Here is a 19,792-nt window from a genome sequence, read left to right as displayed (position 1 = left end):
ATTCCTTTAAATAGCTGGTACCACTTTCTAATGAATAACTAATAACTAAAAAATGTAACTAGTGACTTTTTTAACTGTCAGTAAATTGGTCATGGATCCTCTTCTAATGTTGAGTTCACACATACGCAAGTTTCCTATTAAAACGGGTCATTTCCCAATTCAAAAATACAATCAAAGTGCTGTCGAAAGCAACAGCAATACAATTTACAATTAGTCATTTGGCAGAGGCTTTTATCCAAAGCGATGTACATATGAATTCACATACCCATGGCACAGCATGGGCAGTTTTGGGGTTCAGTATCTTGCCCAAGGATACTTCAGCATGTGGACTACCGAGGCCAGGGATCAAACCACCAACCTCCTGATCGGTGGACGACTGCTCTACCTCCTAAGCCACAGCCGCCCGCATATATACAACCCTAAACCTAAAGTCATGTTGGCCAATGAGAAGCCTGAAAACAGTAGTCTACCTGAAACTAGATGTCCAGGCAGTCTTATCCAAAAACCAGCAGTGTTGGTGGCACTACTTTATCCACCACAGCCATTGCACAACATCACCTCATTTTCTAAATATCTTCACCCTGGAGCAGGTTTTCCAAAAGCTCCATTTTCTGTCCTGACCTACAACTGCGATTGAGTGTGGATGAAAGGCCAAAGTTTTGAAAAATACCCAACCTTTTTTCTATGACTTATTAACAATAACTGCAGATGACTTACCAAGTTCAGCTGATGGCTTGTTAAAAAGTGAGAAATTAAATGACCCCTTACTTTTGTATTTTGCACAAGCATAACTGCAGAATTTGTTATTAAACGACTTAAAACCAGATTTCACTCCCAATAAACGTCCATGTTTTCTGACAACCTCTGTTTGAGCGCCAACCTGTTGTGAGGGCGGCGTTGCCCTGTGCTGAGGTTAAAGTGACCCTCTGGTCAGGGCATCTTTTAGTGAATTAGCTGGTGTTGATCCTGAACTGACAGTTAATCAGAGGTGGCATCAATTAAACAGCGTTCGGCTCGGGTTGCTGATCGTTGCTGGACGTTTTGTGCGCCGCTGACCCCCGTGACACATACACACACACACACGCGCACGCACACTGCCATGGCGAGGAGCCGGAGACTAGTTAACCACCACGCCACCCTGGACCGCTCCCCCTGCGAGGTGAATCTCAATTATGGATGAGCATCATTAGAAACCAGACACGCCGGAACACAGGCTTGCCCAGACTGACACACACACACACACACAAACACCGTGATGGGCACGGCAATTATTCTCAGAGACACCCAAGACTATTGAAGTGCTAATGGGGTAACACCATCCATTTCATTCCATAACCACTGCACCTATAACCCCTGTGGCCTCCAGGTGACCACCGGTATGCTTTGTCCATGTCAGTATCATTATTAGCTAATTACAATCAATACAATTATGAAATTACCCCAAACTGTTTACATTTCATGGAATTTTTGCTTGTTTTCAGGTAAATAAGTTCTGGTTTATTGGAAAATAACAATATGGTATTCCTACCCATTGCATCTGGAGGTTGATGTTGGGGTCAGCTGCACTGTCCGTTCATTCTTCTGTCTCGGCTCTTAATCCTCCATTTGTTCTCTGAAAAAGCAAACACAAAGGACTTATCTCTCATCGGCCATTAACACGGGGATTAAGCTGCAATACATGAAATGATAGCAGAGATGGTCATGCATCCACAATGTGTGTGCACACACACTCACACACACACATCCAATGAAGGTTTCAGCTTTCAGTCTGGAATCAGAGTATGTCAGTTTTCAGTGCAGTTCTTTGCTGTAGGGATGGAAACGTTGGTCGGTCCGCCACTTTCGTCCAGACTGAAATATCTCAAAAACTATTGCAAAGATTGCCATCAAATCTTCTAGACAATGTCACGGCCTTGCTGATCCCTTAACTTTTCACCTAACACCATCATCGTCAGGTCAACGTTTCAGTTTGTCCAATACTTCTGACTGAATACTTGCAAAACAAACTGTACTGTGCGTTTAGTGCTAAGTAGCAAATGCTAACATGTTAAACTAAGATGGTCAACATAGTAAGCATTTTAGCATGCTGATGTTAGTATGTACTAGCTCAATGCACAGCAAAACATGAAGAGGCTTCAGGTTGCAGCTTGATAGCGTCTGTGCGGTCGGTACATTGGCTGTTTTGGACAAATAAAGACAAACAGTCTGGTCAAATTTTTGGAAGTGACATAAGGCAAAAGTTCATATCACTTGACATTTCTTGTTATAAGGCTCCTACAATTTCAACTACTGAAGGCCAAGGTGAAATTAGAAAGATGGATAATTTAAGTCTGTCTGTTCTGAGGCTTTGCTAATAAGTAACTAGATCAAGCAGACAAGAACCGAGTAGACATGTCCAGGCATGTTTTGTGTCTTTAATAATGCCAACAAACCCAATTAAACACACACATGCATGACTAACTCTGCTGACCACAAACGGCCGTCTCTATAGCATCTTACCTAACAACAAGCTTGGGAAATGGCATGGAGGGAGGACGTCAGCGTGGCCAAAGATCAAACGCGAGAAAGCTTCTCAGCATGAGAGAAGAGAGAAGAGAGCAATGATGCTGAATGTGTAGAATTCACTGAGGCTGGACTGTGCAGAGAGAACAGCTCTGCCTCTGATTGGACAATCTATGTGCTGCTGCTGCTGCTTAGGAACAATACAGTTATCGACAAGATTGATTGATCAGTTAGTCCAGGATTTTTATTTACTTACTTCCTTTCTAATGTAGAATCGATGGTTTATGATGGCCTTCACTTGATAGCTCTCTGTACTTCCTTGTTCTATTTTTGTTTTGAACATTAGAATGGGATTGGTTATTTGCACCTGCCAGTCCATTGTTGAATGATGAAAGCGTAATAGACCAAAAGCTCACAGTAGAGAAAAAGAGAAATCCTGCATAGATCAAAGTGTGTGGAAATCTTTTCTCTGACTTTGGACTCTTGATGCTTCAAACACCGTAGCAAACATTTAGCCAGGTGGAGGGGTGGCCATCCTGCATTACTGTTACTCAAACCTTGAGACTTGAATATTTTGAGGTCTTACAGGAGTCAGGTCCAAGTCTCCTTTTGCTGACCTGAGTCTGACTGGAGCCTGAGTCTAAGCCTTTCACCTCTGCGTGAACTCTTCTGTCTGTTTCTATAGCACAAACTCAAACACATGAACACAGAGCACACATCTTCAGCCACAAAGGTTCGCAGATATCTCTACCTGTGTTTGTTCTGCCCCTGCTGGGCAATAATCCTTATGCCCATTCCTCTTTAAGTCACTGTTACCATTACAGGCACATGCTCTTCTGACGGAACTGTGTTCACTGTAGCGTGTACACAAACGCAATGTTCCAGTAGCCATGGATACATCCGTATGTGCAGCATGCATTATTGATCGATTTTCCATACTTTTGCAATTCTTACGCAAATGCACCATTCAGATTCAGCCCAACTGAGCTCAGTTCTCAGTGGGGTGGTGGTGGTGGTGGTCTTTGTATTGTATGTATGTATTTAAAGAGCCTTTGGTCACTGGATGACACTGAAATGACCTTAATTAGTTTCTGGATTATTTTTTTTAGTGCCTTTGTGCCTCTTTAGGCTCAGTTAACTTGTCCAACTGACTGTTAAGCAGCTAGTCTTGTTTAGTGCATTGCCATTGTGCGCTGTGAATGTGTGTGTTTGTCTGATACAGTATCAGAGCTTACTGGTTCATATCACTGTTAAGTAGCCAGACAGGTAACTGGAGTGGGGGATGTATCCTCCTCAGTGGGTTCAATCTGTCCTCAGTGGGCACACGCGGAACATGTGCCACACTCCAACACACACACACACACACAGGCAGAGAGTATCAGGTAACAACCCTTCAATTATTTAACAGCCACGAAGAGCGCCACAGAGCAGCAACCAGATTCCTCCACCTCTTTGCAGCACATCTCATTATTAATGATCCAGAGCCAGCGACATGAGGAAAGAAGAGTGCAGATACAAAGGGTGTATGAGGGAGAACACACCTGTCAGAGATTTTGGGGGCAGACTGGTTAAGGTTGAATTTTTGGGGATAAATTAGCTTTGCTGTAGTATGACAAATAATTTAGCAAGCACATCTGACACCCTCACAACGGTTTGATGAAGAGTTGGCTTTGTGCAGTGAAAAGCTAAATACATAACAAAATGCTCAAGTAAAAGATAAAGCTTCAAACTTGGTTGTGGTTGTAGGTTGGCTCATGGGTGAAAAGCTGTTAGTCAAAGTTGTTTGCAAGTTTAGGTTAGGTCATTCTGGCTCTTGTCCATACCACAAAACACTACAAATTGTAATGTGAGAAGAGTCAGCTCATCAGTTTACCAAACAAACAGTTGTGGTAGAACTAAGAAATTAAAAAAAATAAAAAATAAAAAAAAAGATTAAAATTAATTTTAAAAAAAAATCAATTTAATTCAATTCAATATAAAATCTTGAGAACAGACTGCTGGATAACAGTATCTAATGATCTGTGAATCTCCCTGTGGGACACATTCTGAATCAGTCATTCCTGATTAAATTCAGCCTCTAAATACCATTTAGTCAGTATTATTATTATTATTATTATTATTATTATTATTATTATTATTATTATTATTATTATTATTATTATTTACATCTTTTACAAGGACAAATAAGTTATTGTTAGTTAGTTTTTTTCTCAGTATTTAAGTTAGTGTTTAAATAAAATGATTCAACATGAACACAGTGACCTCTAGGTGACTATGATTGGCTCATTAACAAGCTGTAGTAGCTGCAGTAACATTACAGGGAAGCCTGGAGTTGCCTTTAGCACTAAAGTGAAGATATCAGACCTGAGCATGATCGGCTGAGAGACAACTACAGCAAGTCAATACCCCATTTTTTGCCTTAATTATATTCTTAGTTATAACTTTGCAAACAAAATTCAAGACATAACAACATGAAGGATAGAACTGAGACATGTTTTTACTTTCACTTTCAACATTAGTACAAAAATGTATTTAAGAACAGTGAATATAAAGAGGATCATTAGCCTGTGTGCATTCTGCACTTCACATTGTAATGGGTGGAGATCAGCATGTTGAAGAAAATGGTTAACTCTGACCAGACCAAAGCCTAGCTAACAGGGATGTCCCGCTATCGATACCAGTATTGGGTATCGGCTACAATACTTTGCTCATGTTGTTGTAATACTATTTTAATATTATGGCCTGGGATACCTCCTTACGGCAGCACTGCGTTACCCTCTGGTCAGCTGAGCAGGCAGGCAAAGGAGGAGCGATGTCAGCAGTTTGGAGATATTTTAGGATAAGCGATGATGACAATGGTTGAGCAGACTGCAAATTACACTCTGCTAAACTGTCAAGATGAGAGGTGAGAAGTCGCTGCTCTAACGAGAAACAGCAACGACCAACTTTGCAGCAAATGCTGCAGAAGCAAGAGAAAATGTCCAGAGACAAACCACTGGCCGTAAAAATAACAGAAGCTCTTACCCAGTTTATTGCCCTTGATGACCAGCTGTAGATAATACGGCATTTTGTCATCTTCTCAGTGTACTGAAGCTGAGGTTTGAGATTCCTGGCCATCCCCACATCACAGACCCCATATTAGTCCCTGACAACCTCACCACTTTCCAATGGACACTTCTGGAAAAGACTCACAGTTCTGGCTTTGTTTGTGGAGTTAACCTGCAAAGCTCCTCTGATGCTTTGGCATCAGATATGATTCCTGCTGTGACTGTGCATCAGAGACTTTTGACCAGAGAAACAGATGAGGACCATGGCATCAAAACAGTGAATGGAACCATAGCTGCAGCCTTCAAGAGACGCTTCATTCACATGGAAAACAGTCACTCTGTTGCATTATAACTGCACTCAATCCAAGGTGTCTATGTGCCTGCCTGCCTGCCTGCCTGTCTGCCTGTCTGCCTGCCTGTCTGCCTGTCTGTCTGTCTGTGTCTCAGTTTCAGCATGGTCTGACAAAAAGTGGTATCTGTGCATCCTTACTAGCTTAAAAGGCCTAATTAAAATGTATACATTTGGTCAAAGTCAGAATTTTTGGCACCACAGCATGTAAATGATGCATCCTGTACGATGTTTGTTTGGGAAAGAATCCTGTTGGACATGAGTTGGACAGTAAAAGTAGAGAACAATAGCTTCAGCATCTTCTTGTAGCTGCCGTTTGCACCTGTTCCTCAAAATGTCTGCACACAGTTCTCAACTGCGGCCCTATCTTTAGTCAGTATTTCATACCATCCATGTTTCCCCTGATTCAATGCAGGTCTGCATTTTTTAATTGCTAATATGTTTTCCAAATGTGTCACAGTTCTATCCTGCTCTTCCACTGGGCCTTTTTCTATTCTATGTATCAATACTCCATGCTGTGTAGCTGGTTCTTCCTGTCTGTCTTCCCCTGCAGGGCTGCAGGAAGCAGTGGCAGATTCAGGTCCGCCACCCGGCGCTGGAGAGATGAACGTAACTGAACTGAGTTCCTCTTTGTTCCATTCATCCCTCCTCCTGCCGTCCCTCCCTCTCCTCCTCCTCCTCCTCCTCCTCCTCCTCCTCCTCCTCCTCCTCCTCCTGCTGCTGACAAATCTCTTCTCTTGCCCCTCTCCTGCCTGAGGCTCTTAATGACCAAAGTATGTTGTCTCTGTGAGGGGAAGGCGGGAGGTTTAGACCCATTCACCAGGAGTCCTGGGGGCCCAGGTCGGGTCAACCCTCCCCATGTCAACTTCCTGCCTCGTCCGTCCTTTAGCCCCACATTACGCAGGCGGGGCAGCGGGGCAGAGGGTGACGTCTGTGTCCTCTCCATGGCACCCAGGTGGTCTCTGTCTGAGGAGTGTGTGTTGTGTGTGTCGGCCTCCAGGAGCATCCTGGGAGAGATGCCATTCTTCTCTGAGGAATAAAATGTCTGCAGCTTCTCCAGACGTTCGTTGATGCTCAGGTGATGAGAGTGGTCGTCCTGCTGCCCGTTCTCGTGGAAGCAGTCTGACCCAGGGTCTGCTGCTCCGTCTGACTGAGTTGTCCTGAGCAGGTGTGTGTGTCGGATCGGCCTCAACGTGCTACTGTCTCTGATTGGCTCAGCGGGTAATGGGACTTGGCAAGGGGCGGAGTCACAGAGTTGAGATGCAGAGCTTTTAGGGGGAGAAAGATGGACGAGTTCCCTGTCCCCAAACACAGACACTGGAACACACAAACAGTCAGAGTATAGACTGTCACACATTGAACTGCGGATGTGTGCAGCTTTTGTCTCTGTATATGTTACAATCTGTACCTTCAGGAAACAGCTTCTCTCTGGTGTCCAGGGTAATGGCGACCTCCTCATCAGTGGCCCCATCCTCTAAAGACTGATGGACGGGGGACGGGGAGGGAAGGCGGGGTGGTATTGAGGGGGAGGCAGACTGAGGAAGCTGGGGAAGAGATGGAGAGGGTGAACGGTTCTCCGCATCCTCTCGGTGGTCCTTCCTGTGCAGGTCCTCGGGCCTCCTCCTGTTGCTCTGACATGCAGTTGTCTGTTGGGCTCTCAGAGGCCTGCTGGACTGCTTTGCACTTTTTTCATTGGGCGGTTCATTCTAAAGGACAAGTGGTGATTAGTTGTCAGGAGGTCCAACAATTTTTTCCACTCACACAACCTGTCAGTGGTTTTAATGTGTGGCTGATCAGTGTACAGCTGCATAAAACAGCAGAGGATCCAGATTCAAAAAGGTTACCTTTGATTAGACATTTTATTTGGATATTCTGTTAATTAAAAGCTTCTCTGCTGTAAAAACAGATCAGTGATACAGCAGCCACACTGCTGAACTGGGCAGACTCTTCATTACTATGAACAAGAGCACAGTAATTTTTAATCTTACATTCAGCTTCCAGCAGACTTAACGGCTGAAACTAGTCGCCAAGAAATATACCATTTACTCCTGTTTAAGAAACATTTGCTAAAAACTGCAGTGTCCAGCTGTTTTTAGAATAAAACTGTATCTTTTTGACAGATTTTTGGTGATGGGCTCAGTGCCACAGACAGAGCAGGGGAAGTCAGAAAGTGCTGAAATGGACTAAATCATTTATCATTCATTATGGGATTAGAATACCACCAGCTTCATCCATTTATAGAATACTGTATTTTAACATTCATAAATGATTGTTGTATTTGTGTTCTTGATGTCATTTACTAAATTACCTGTTGCTGCGTCTTTGATTCAGTGTTATTCCTCTCTCTCCATGTATTCTTGCTTGGAAGGCTCCAGTCATTGCTGTCAAGCTTCTGCCAAATCAATCAGTTTTAGCTGTTAAAACTTTACAGCAGAACATGAGAGTGGTTGTATTCAGTCTTTTTTTAAGGTACCGTTATACTGACCCACATGTGTTTACTAGGATTTCAGTAAGTGCAGGCCTACAGTATGTGTGTGTGTGTGTGTGTGTGTGTGTGTGTGTGTGTGTGTGTGTGTGTGTGTGTGTGCTTGAAAATGAGGTGTGAACCTTGCTGGCTTTGGCTCCTTTCTGGCTCCTGCTGAGCTTGTTGAGCAGCAGGTGATAGGAGGCCATGATGGCGGAAGGTCGGTTGGTGGTGAGCGTGTGTATGATTTCAGAGAGGGAGTGGCCCAGCGTCTCCGTCATGTATGCCAGCACAGATGAGTTGAGATCCTCTGGACACAACCTGGGGAATAATTTGAGCGTGGGACGGAAAAACAGTTAGAAAGATAGAGTGTGAAGAGTAAAGCAGAGAGAAATTTTAGGGGTCATTAAGGATTTGTTGGTAAGGATTGACCAGTAAATGAAGGATTTTGGTTTGACGATTTTCAACTGTGAGAAGAACAGAGCTGGACCAGTTCTCGCTTCATTCATGTGGATTTCAGAAAATGCATTATTGCCAGGAGGAGCCATACATGATTGCATTTCCACACTGCGTAAAGTGATAAAAGCCTTTTAGTCATGCTATAATATACAAAGCTGTTACCCGACTGACCACAAAAATTTTCATTTTGTTAGAAAGCTCACAGTGATTTCCTCTTTGGTTCTTTTGCCCACATTGTAATGCTTGCTGCAGAACTTTCCCTGAGGAGAGTCTTTGTGTCTCACTTTGCTCTCATGGTACAAACATACACAATGAAGTTGCAAATATATTGTAATATATTAAAAAGCAAATATGACAATATGTTTAGATCTTTTTAGAATTACTGATCTAACTTTTTACAGTGTGAAAACTGCAAATTTGGCGAGATCTATTATTAAGAATGTGTCACTTTATTTTATTTGCAATTGCTTTAAGGTATTTTTGCAGGTGGTGTCAAAGTACAGCCACACAATAGCCCTCTACCTGTTTTTATGAGAGAGTGAGTGTAGCGGTTTCTTGGCATATCCCTCGTTGATCCATCTCTCCTCCATCGCAGCTCTGACACTGGGTCTCTTAGCTGGGTCTGGCTCCAGAAGAGACAACACAAATGCTGCCGCACCTGACGCAGGAGAACAGATGCAGGAGTGTAACATTTGTTTTCTTAATTTTCGGAATTTTCAATTCACTGATTTCTGCATTTGGTTTGGTGTAACCTCTAACAATGTGATCAATTGTTTGCTCATCAGGACAAACCCACAAGGAATGATCAACCAGTTACCAATCAACCTGTTTACCTGTGGAATGTTCCAAACAGGTGTTTTTGGAGCATTCCCCAACTTTCCCAGTCTTTTGTTGCTCCTGTCCCAACATGCTTGAAAAATCTTGCTAGCATCAAGTTCAGAATAAATATATATTTACAAAAAGCAGTGAAGTTTATGCAGTGAAACATTCAATGTTTTGTCTTTGTGCTGTTTTAGTTGAGTATATGTCAAAAAGGATTAGCAAATTATCACATTCTGTTGTATTTAGATTTTACACAGCATCCCAACTAGTTTCAAATGCTCCCAGGTGGCCAGATAATTCATTATTACAGGTTTAAATGCTATAATCAGTAAAACCCATGCATAGAAAGCTGACTACATAATTGTCAGCATTCATCTTGGGTTGCAGCATTAACATCAGTCAAGACCGCACAGCAACAGTTGGTGCTCTAAAATCAAGCAACTGCTGATCAACACCCGTCTTGTGATAAGATTTAAACCCAAATGTGCTTGGAAGAGGTCATTCTAAACGGTCTGTACTTATATATAAAGTGTTTCACAATGCTTCATATTCACCCACACACACAGCAGTTTTGGGTCGGTGTCTTGTGTGGCTAAAGGGCACTTTGACATGCAGATTGGGTTTACAATCGGACCACCAACCAAGTACGTATGCTTTTTGCTGCACCGCTAAGTTTGTACTATTCTTGCAGGGCCATGGTTGCACAAAGACTCCAGCCTGCCAGACTGACGTCACTCACTGTGACCTCACTGAAACTGAATCAGGGACTACAGCATGGAGAGGCAGGATATCCCTTCAGGACGACCAATTCAGCCTGTCAGCCTGTGACATGGAGCTGTCCTGTGACAGCCAAGCGGGGTTGATAGTTTGACTCCAGATGGGGATTCCTGATAAGCTCCACGGTCTGGAGGAGCAGATGGACTCGGACAGGATGGCCTGTTCACTCACACAGCTATAAGACAAGACTGCTCCATTCAATTTGCTGCTATCAGTTGCCTCGCTTTCAATGACGGGGTCAAAGCAGCTAGTTGCAGTCAAGGTCAACTCGGTTTGTGTGCAACTGATAGAATCAAACGCACCACTTGTTGATTTTAATCTAAAAGAGTGTGCAGTAATAGTCTCTGTGGACAGTTTGTTTGCAGTGATGAGAGCCTAAAGTGATAACTAATAACAAATGAATGAGCTGACACAATTACAAATGGACCAGTCTGACAGGAATTACTGTGGCAGAGGAAAAAGAGGGTTTGGATTGGTAAAAATGAAGAAGCAGAGTTTGAAAAACAGCCTCATTCAGAGGGAGGATACAGTCTGAACATCAATGTGATGTCTCAGATGCCGCCTGCGGCAGCGATACCACCACTAATCTGATCTTGACACAGTTTCAGAGCATCAGAGCTGGACTGGTTTTGCCCACAGTAACAGGAGCTATGTTTGTTTGTGGTGACAGGGCGCCATGACAGAGAGTAATGGAGTGAGAGAGACCAAAATAAAGCAGAAACACAGACACTAAGGCCACTGTGTACTTGGTACAGAACAAGTGGAAGAAGTAAGAAATAAGCGAAACATTTTTTCCTTCACTTCTCTTTCTTATGACAGGTCTGTGGTCTGTGGAGAGAAGACTGGATGCCAGTTTGTGTTTGCAAAGAGTCGTTTAGTAAAGCTGGACAAGTATTTCTCCTAATTAACATTAATGCATGTTTAGGATATCACATTCAATTTACATCTGACTCTAGTGCTGACTGTGTAACTAAGGGAGACGTTTCCAAATGGAAATCCAAACAGTGTGAAGAACTTTTCATTTGCTCTTTGATATTTGTCCCATTTTTATTATGTCCTGCAGCTTTGACTTTTTATTTTGTTCACAAAAAATGTTTTGCTATTTTAACCACATTTGGCCATGTTTATCATTACTTTTCTGTGGTTTTGTTTTTCCTTGCAAGTAGTTTCATTTCCATCTGGACTAAGAGCACACACTTACCCCCTTTAACCAAACAAATTTACTCCTACACCTGTAAACAAAAAGACGTGGTGTTCACGCGGTCTTTTTGCAGACAGGTAAAATGTGGAGTTACCTTTGCTGACATCACTGGGGATGCTGCTGATCTCTCCATTGACCATCTTCTGGTGCAGCTGTTTGATGTTGAAAGGCTCGACAGTGAAGGGCAGAGTCCCTGTCAGCATGGCAAACATACTCACACCTCTGCACACGCACACACACACACACACACACAAAACACACACCCAAGCAAAATGTGAAGAAACATAAACACATTTACAAGATGCATACACAGAACTGCAGTCTGTAATTTGTTTCAAACAGCAAATCACACCACATAAAAGCTTCAAAAGCTTTCAAAAATCCACTCGCAGCTTGCAGCAGACTGGAGAGCAGACCTCCTCAACAGACACACTGAGACATTATCACTTACACCGACCAGACGTCCACTTTGGGTCCGTACTTCCTGTGAGCAAGCAGCTCAGGAGCAGCGTAGGCAGGACTTCCACACTGGGTGTTGAGGAGCTCCATAGACAAAGATTCAGCCTTCAGAGTGTTACTCAGGCCAAAGTCTGTGTGAAACATCATCAGTTTAACAGTGGAGCACATGTACAGATGTACCAGGTCGCTAAGACAGGTTCTATCACGCTGATCTGTCCAACATTTTGTATGAGTAAGCACTGGAAAAGCAGGGATGTCAACATACCCACAATCTTTATGTTATTATGTTCGTCCAGCAGGAAGTTTTCAATCTTCAAATCTCTGCAGAAGAAAAGAAGAGAGAGCTGTTGGGTCACAAAAGGAAGCATGTGGTATTTTCACGAGTTTTGTCCTTAATCCTACAAGAATTTCAAAAGTGATTTTTTTCCTCGAAGATGAATGTTTTGGAGCAATTTACTTGACAGACACTACGGTGGTTGGTCAATTTAAGAACTCCTGCAATGTGTGTTTGGCCTTACAAAGCTTTTTCTGTGTATTTATGGAGAACCAGATGAGATGGGACCAGACTGGACCCACAGAAGCAAAGGAAAACCAACACTAAATTTGGGTTTGGGTAGAGCTCAACCTTTAAAAACACTGGTGAAAAATAGTTTTATTTGCAACTTCTCTGGATGAACATTTAATGGTAATTCGGGGGATTCGTTTCTTTTGGACCCGCCGTGATTTTCAATTCAAGCCAAAGTAAAATTTTCAGGCTGAAGTTGAGCTCTTCTTGACTTCATTCTCCTCCACCAAAGTAATATCTCTGTGTTCACCTGGAAAAGTTGCTTGACTCCCCTGAAAGTGCCCCAGCCTCTCCACCAACCACACGGCCTGCTCGAAAACTACCCAGCTAAATGAAAATCTGCGGTTAGGAGAGAGAGAGATCCCCTATAAACTATAGCCTGGGAATCAGCCATGTTCCTTTCATCTGCCTTCATCTAACCAACAGACACTCCGCTTCTCAAAAATCCAAAAGACCCTAGAAAAGTTCAAAGACAGATGGAGGGAGGAAAGAGGGAAAAAGAGCAAGAGAGAGTGAGAGCAGACATTGTCATAAAGGAGAAAATGTATGCGGTAAACCTACTGGATGTGGGTGGCATGAGGTGCATTTAAGTGCAAATTTTCCATTTATTTCCAGTTTAATCATCTCTGTGTGGGACTGTGGTGCAGAGTGTGAGTGCGAGTGAGTGTGTGCATGTGTGTGAGCACGTGGGTGTGTGTGTGGGTGACAGAGAGAGGTGCTATTGAAGGGTTGAGAGCGACATCGTTGAGGGACTTCATTAGAGAGGAAGTCCATGATGTTGTGATGATGTGTGAATCATGGCGCCGGCGCAGGATGATGAGGTCATTGCCTGGTAATCACATTCCCACCTTCAGAGGAGCCAAGGTCTTAAACCAAAGCCCAGCGCTGTGCATATTGTGTGTGGCTGTGGAGCAAATGTGTATGTATGTGTGTCTGTGTGTGTGTGTGTCTGTGTGTGTGTGTGGGTATTGGGTCTCCAACACCTACACATACTAAAATGCCACTAAAATAACACTCAGCTCCCACACTGCTCTGTGCCATATTGCCTTTCTTGCAGTGTTTCCTCCTCTGTAGGCTGTTAATGCCCTGCAAACTACTCTGTGTGTGTATGCATGTGTGTGTGAATCTACAAAGTCTGACCTTAAAATCCACCATGCAACAGCTACTGTGTGCAGGTAGGTTTGGCTCTCTCGCCACACTGGTCAGTGACATGTTGAGACAACGTTTTCTTAATTACACTTAATTGTTTTTGCCAAATCTCTAATTGGGAAAGACTTTCTGCATCACATGTTCTTGTTTGGTTGACTCTTACACCAGCCCAGCAATCATAGTTTGGATCATTTTATAACTTTTTTTTGGTATCTAGGCTTCTATTGTTTCAACAGCTTAAGGACTTGATCCATATCCATTTAAATGATGTACGGACAGTTTGTCTCTTCTTCAGAATCATCTTCGTGTCCATATTCAAGAGGCTAACTCCAGTCAGAAGTAAACTCAACACACATCTTTCACATCAGCTTTCAGCATAGTCTGCCCTAAACTATAATAAACCATAAGCTATAATAAACTTTGACTTGACTTGACAATGATTACATGTTGCCTGGATGTCTAAAAACTTTCATCTTTCAACCAATTTTAGCCCAGGTGCAACTTAAAACTTCACTGACCGACAGATTATGAAGGAACAGTTCAACATTTGTTATTATCAGATAACCTACTTATATTTACTATTTACTCAATGATGCAGTTATTCATTTAGTCTGTAATGACAATGAGCATCACCAGGTACCACAGCACACAGTTCTGTCTTCAAGTAGCTCAGTAAAGTAACACTGAAACAATGATATGCAATGGTAACACACAAACAAAGCTTCACATTTGAGAAGTTGGCAAATGGTTTGAAATTTATGCTTGAAAAAAACAATATGCTGTATTACTTCGGACTCCATCCGTATCCACTACTTTCTGGATGACAAACCAACAAAAAGGTACAATTCTATGTTATTTCACAGGCAGCAGGTCATTCAGAGACCAAAACCTGATCTGCTCTTTTCTCCTTGTAGAAAGTTTGGTACAGCAGTGAGTTCAACCATTAAATCAGACTTAAAATAGGCAGGATGTCAATTATATATAAACTATTCTGTATGTTTTTTGTTTTTTTTATAAGGTCGCTGCACAAGGGCAAAAGATTAGGCATGGATCCTGTGTAGAGTTTAAAAAATGATTGAATATATATCAATCACAAAGGAGACTAAACAGAGAGGAGCATTAGTTAGAAGATTCCTGAGAGAAAGAGTACTGCAGACATACTGCAGGATGTGTGTGTGTGTAGTCTCACCTGTGCACGATGCCGTGTTTGTGCAGGTGTTCCACTGCAGAGAGGATCTGACGGGTGTAGCGCCGCACCTCCCTCTCCTCCAGCCTCTTCCTCTCACAGATCCTGTCCATCAGGTCTCCTCCGGCACAGAGCTCCATGGCCATGTAGTAGCTGTTCTCTGTCTCCAAAGTCTGACACACAGTTATTCATGTGTGTATTCATTAGCAAGTTTATTCAACAGCAGCAGATATATGATAACCTGTTAGTTACAGTCTACAGTGAGCATACCGCTTGTTAATGGGCCTAAATCTGAGCAGGTGTAGTGTTGTGAGACTCCATCACTTTATGTGGACTGTGTATGCATGTCTGATGGTTCGTGTGTGAGCGTTGAAGTAAGAACATGAACATGTGTGTTAATATATCATTGCTCGACCTCTAGCAGGACCACAATGTGAGGATGTCGGACCATCTGATGAATTCGAGGTTCTCTCTTCATGTTCTTCAGCACGTAGGAGTCCTGCCGTGCTTTCTTCTTGTCAATCACCTTTATGGCCACCTAAACACACGCACAAAAACACACACCTGTAAAACAGGACTCAACTAATATTTGTTGCATTGGTGACATTTACTGAGAGTGCTCACCAGCCTGGTAACCTCTGAACCACTTTTAATAGGTAGTATTGAACCCTGAACAATAGTTTTATCTTTACTGATCGAGGTAAAGTCAAATGAGAACCATTTTGTCTCATTTATTAAGAGTCTGCTTTGCCTAAAAACCATCCTGTGGTCTACAACAGTGTGTGTTTAAACATTTGCAGACTTGACCTCCACAGGTGTTGTACCTGCAGAGGGTAACAAGGGTTAAGAGGAGCAAACACCCACAGAGATGAGTTTGGTCATTGCTATGGCAACCAGGTCAGGGACATATGAGCCGGGGTCAGAGACTCAGTGACCGATGAAAGAAAGTTACACATACATTTACTTTCTCTCTCTCACACACGCACACGCACACATTTAGGGCCACAGCATCAGAGGCAGATAAAGAATGAGATAAGTAATATATACCAACATTAGCATGGTTGTGTTTTAGCTTATGGGCAACATTATGTATAATTTGCCTGAACATGTGTTAGTTTTATTTGCATAATATTCATAACATTAATGAGAACACAGATCAGAATTGCATTTTTGTAATCATGACTACATCTCATTGGATTTTTCAGCATTTTGTTTTTCTAGAATTCCAGTTATGCTGAGCAGAAACGGAAAGCTTGTTCCTGTAAAATCCCTTTAAGAGTCATGGTTATGAAATGAAGTAATTACAGATGAGGCCGACTGTGTTTTTGTACACATAACAAGAATAATAATAGGCCACTGCCTTCTTCGAACCCAACTGAGTATAATTATCAGTTAGAAGTCCACAAGGCACAAGTTGTAAACATGTAATCATAATCTTGTATGTGTGTGTGATATTTTCCTTAGTCAGTGTGCCTCCCATACAGTCTCACTTCATGTCTGCTCATTTTTTCTCAAACCAGGGAGGAAGCACCAACCTTTTCCCCTGTGCCAATGTGTAGCCCCTCCATCACTTTGGCAAACGACCCCTTGTTGATCATTTTCCCCACCAGATAGGAGCCCACCCGTTTGGAGTGGGGGAAGCTCCTCAGCAGCTCCCTGGGGACCTTCAGGGAGGGCAGAGGCAGCCGCTCCCGGCCCAGCCCCGAGGCCTCCCACTGGGACAGGCCGCGCTCTCCTTCGCCCCCTCCTTCCGCCACCATGTCCTCTGGAGCGGGCTTCACTGCTGCAGCTGGCATCCCGGACGGGGCCCGGGCCCCATGTGGCTGCCTCTCACAAGCACACGATCAAAACCGAAAGCGGGACAGTCCACATTGAACACACATGCACACATTGGTTGGCTGAAGAAGGGAAAATGCTGCTAAAATATCCCTCTTCAGGAGCAGGTGTTTGTCCTCTGCTGCAGATTATTGTCCTTCCACTCTTGGGTACGAATATCCTTTATTCCGCTGTGTCTGCAGGGAAGATTCCTCTTTTCTTCTTTGGTATTTTACCTTTTAAGAAACAAAGTGCCTCAAAGCGTCTCTATTCCAGTCCAACTGTGCAGCATGCAGCACTGGCTCCTCTCACCTTCTCTCCCTCCGTCTCTCTCTGCCGGTTAGTGGATGATTAACTGTTGTGTTCTTAGGTCAGCTCCAGTGATGAGGAGGACATTCTACACCGTAATTACCCCCCCTTTGCACACACTAAAGGTACACACAGGATACTCACAGTTACACAGTAACCATTCAAACTTTCTTACCTTGCTTTCCTGGGTTCCCTTTGAATTCTTAGTTTCTAATTCTGTTAATTTCAGTTTCTTGCTGACAGAATCCGGTCATTCCTTCACTGTGACGACAGATCGGGGTTGTTATGACACACTCATTCGGACTGGTAAAGAAGGACAGGGGAGGGGGATGATTAGATGAGAGTCTTTCCAGTCTTCATGTTAGTTAATCTTAAGATAACCATCCTTTTGTTGTGCATGTAGCTTCACGTTGGAGTGACATCAATCTTCTTCTAATATAACTCTCAACATTTCCCAAAATGTGCACCTATTTATTTTTTATTATTTCATACAGTGGTTGATATACACATTAAAATATGGCTTAATATGGCTTAATAACGGGAGCAATTAAGTTATAATGCAAAAACTTTCCCTAATGCTACCCCTACAGCTACTGCCTCCATCACTGGGACTTCTTTCTGAAAAACAGTACTGTGTTTCTAACAATAACAGACTTCTGTATATATATTTAAATTGTTATTTTTTATGCTCTTATTTTAGTAGATGTGTCATATTTTAGTAGATGTGTCATGCACCAATTTCACCAGAAAAAATTCCTCGTATGTGTAAAAGCATTCTTGGCAATAAAGCTTTTTCTGATTCTGATTCTGATTCTGATTCTGACCTCTAAAAGGTAATTATCCTTTGTTTAGCCCGGAGAGGTCAGAGGTCTGGGTCAACGACAGATCAGCACCCCTGCAGCTTGGGGATTCAGTGTCTTTCTTAACAAGCCCTCAGCAGGGCAGATATGTGCTGCTGTATTGCCAGGAAATCTGCTTCAAAGCCAGTTATGGTTTCCATGATTTTACTTGAATGCTGAGTTTACGCGATAATGGTCATAATTTCAGGTAAAAAACCAACGTGGAGTTAGAAGTTTTTCAAGTGATATCAATGATGTGATATAAAACTGGAAAGAGGGATCAGAGCCCCAGAGGCATGTGTCATGACAGAAGCAGCAGTGAGGTTTTGTGCTGATGAGTGATGGCCAGCATTGAAGTATGTCTGCTTTTCTGCTACTGTGTGTATTAAAGTGTGTGTGTGTGTGTGTGTATGTGTGTGTGTGTGTGTGTGTGTGTGTGTGTGTGTATGTGTGTGTGTGTGCGCACGTCAGGGTCAGATTGCAGTGTGTTGCTGCTTGATTCCTCCTCACTCAGCTGATGAAAGGAGGGATAGAGCCTTATATCCGCCATGTAATCCAATACACTCACACACTCTCAAACACACACACACACACCCTTACACAACCTTTAACTGAGCGACTGTAGTAGCCAAGTGAAGCTTCTAGAGTTACCTTATTTTGTTTGAAACACGTTGATACTGTATAATTTGATTTGGCATTCAGAGCACACACACACAGTTGCGGCAGCCATGACAGTTTTGCTAGCCTTTATGTGCACTCAGGCGCCGTTAAAGTCAGTGTAATCACAATTAAAACACTTTGTCGACCACTTTCCTCCCTTTAGGTGACCACGCCAACATTTCAAAAACTCTTTATGAGATACAATCAGCAGCGCTGACCAATTCAGATCCAAACAGATATGATTAAAAAGACACATAAATCTAAAAATCACCGTTACTGTAACTATTACCATCACTGGTGTCAACAGTTTTTCCAGAATATTCTGAAATGAGCCACCAAACATAAAGCAGTTCACCATTAGTGGTTTCACATCAGTACAATCCAAAATGCTGTGAAACACTAAACCAAACCCCTTCAAGAAAATCAGTAATTTTCCTACACACATCAAATCTCACATCTTAATCTCTCTTTTCTTCTTCTTCGTGTGTGTGTGCGCTTATACGCCAGGAGCCCTACACTTCATAAACGGGTCTTAAGGCCCTGGCGTGTGTGTGGGAGGAGGTGTTAACACACCCTCCCTAATACCGGGGAAAGGGTGTCAAGCTGTATCTGGCTCTGTATTGGACGGATACAGAGGAAGAAAGAAAGAAAGTGTGACAGAGAGAGAGCGTGAAGCGTCCATGCCTGACAAAGTGACGGATGGGGGACAGGAAGTGAGTGAGAAACAAACAAGTATAGAGAGAGACGGGATGAGTGAGAAGGAGTGAAACCGAGCTTCACAACTGAAAAACAAATGTGAATTAATAAGACCTCAAGAGGCTTTTTATATAACCTCGGCACTGCCATGCTTAAATGTTTTGCAGAGGCTTTTCGTGTGTGTGTGTGTGTGTGTGTGTGTGTGTGTGTGTGTGTGTGTGTGTGTGTGTGTGTGCGTTAATGTGTGTTTCCATGGTTCAGAAAAGGTCATTCTCACTGCCAGAGACCACAGTCTATTTGTGTGAGTGCTTTTATGCATACACGTATTTGTAAGCTGTTTCGAAAAGCTCTGCGACGTGTGTACGCTCTGCAGATTGTGTCTTTGCATCTGCACACACGTGCATACATAAGCTTCATTTACATGCCTTACAGTATAATTATGCATGTATACATAGTCGAGTGTGTGCGTGTGTGTGTGTGTGTGTGTGTGTGT

The 19,792-nt window shown here is 42.8% G+C and overlaps 1 protein-coding gene across 1 annotated transcript; it reads right to left on the bottom strand.

Annotated features, from left to right (window-relative positions):
- Positions 1-6,400: 6,400 nt before the first annotated feature.
- On the bottom strand, positions 6,401-16,776 carry LOC143336670 (uncharacterized). Its single transcript, XM_076756935.1, has 11 exons — positions 16,516-16,776; positions 15,396-15,518; positions 14,984-15,153; positions 12,346-12,401; positions 12,073-12,211; positions 11,716-11,843; positions 9,344-9,479; positions 8,506-8,683; positions 8,207-8,290; positions 7,307-7,604; positions 6,401-7,215 (listed from the first exon to the last, which is right to left on the bottom strand). The coding sequence occupies exons 1-11, from the start codon at positions 16,774-16,776 to the stop codon at positions 6,401-6,403; spliced, it is 2,388 nt and encodes a 795-aa protein (XP_076613050.1).
- Positions 16,777-19,792: the final 3,016 nt, after the last annotated feature.

Source organism: Chaetodon auriga, chromosome 18 (assembly GCF_051107435.1).
Source record: "Chaetodon auriga isolate fChaAug3 chromosome 18, fChaAug3.hap1, whole genome shotgun sequence".
NCBI classification, from domain to species: domain Eukaryota; kingdom Metazoa; phylum Chordata; class Actinopteri; order Chaetodontiformes; family Chaetodontidae; genus Chaetodon; species Chaetodon auriga.
Note: the sequence above shows the minus strand (reverse complement) of the source record. Positions and strands in the feature narration are given on the sequence as shown.

Bases quoted from the DNA above. Each gene is read 5' to 3' on its own strand.
- LOC143336670 (XM_076756935.1), bottom strand. From the start codon at position 16,776: ATGCCAGCTGCAGCAGTGAAGCCCGCTCCAGAGGACATGGTGGCGGAA. The intron at 15,154-15,395 runs GTCGAGCAATGA...ACTGTGTGTCAG, and splicing joins ACATTGTGGTCCTGCTAGAG to ACTTTGGAGACAGAGAACAG. The intron at 7,605-8,206 runs GTAATTTAGTAA...CTTGTCCTTTAG, and splicing joins AATCAAAGACGCAGCAACAG to AATGAACCGCCCAATGAAAA.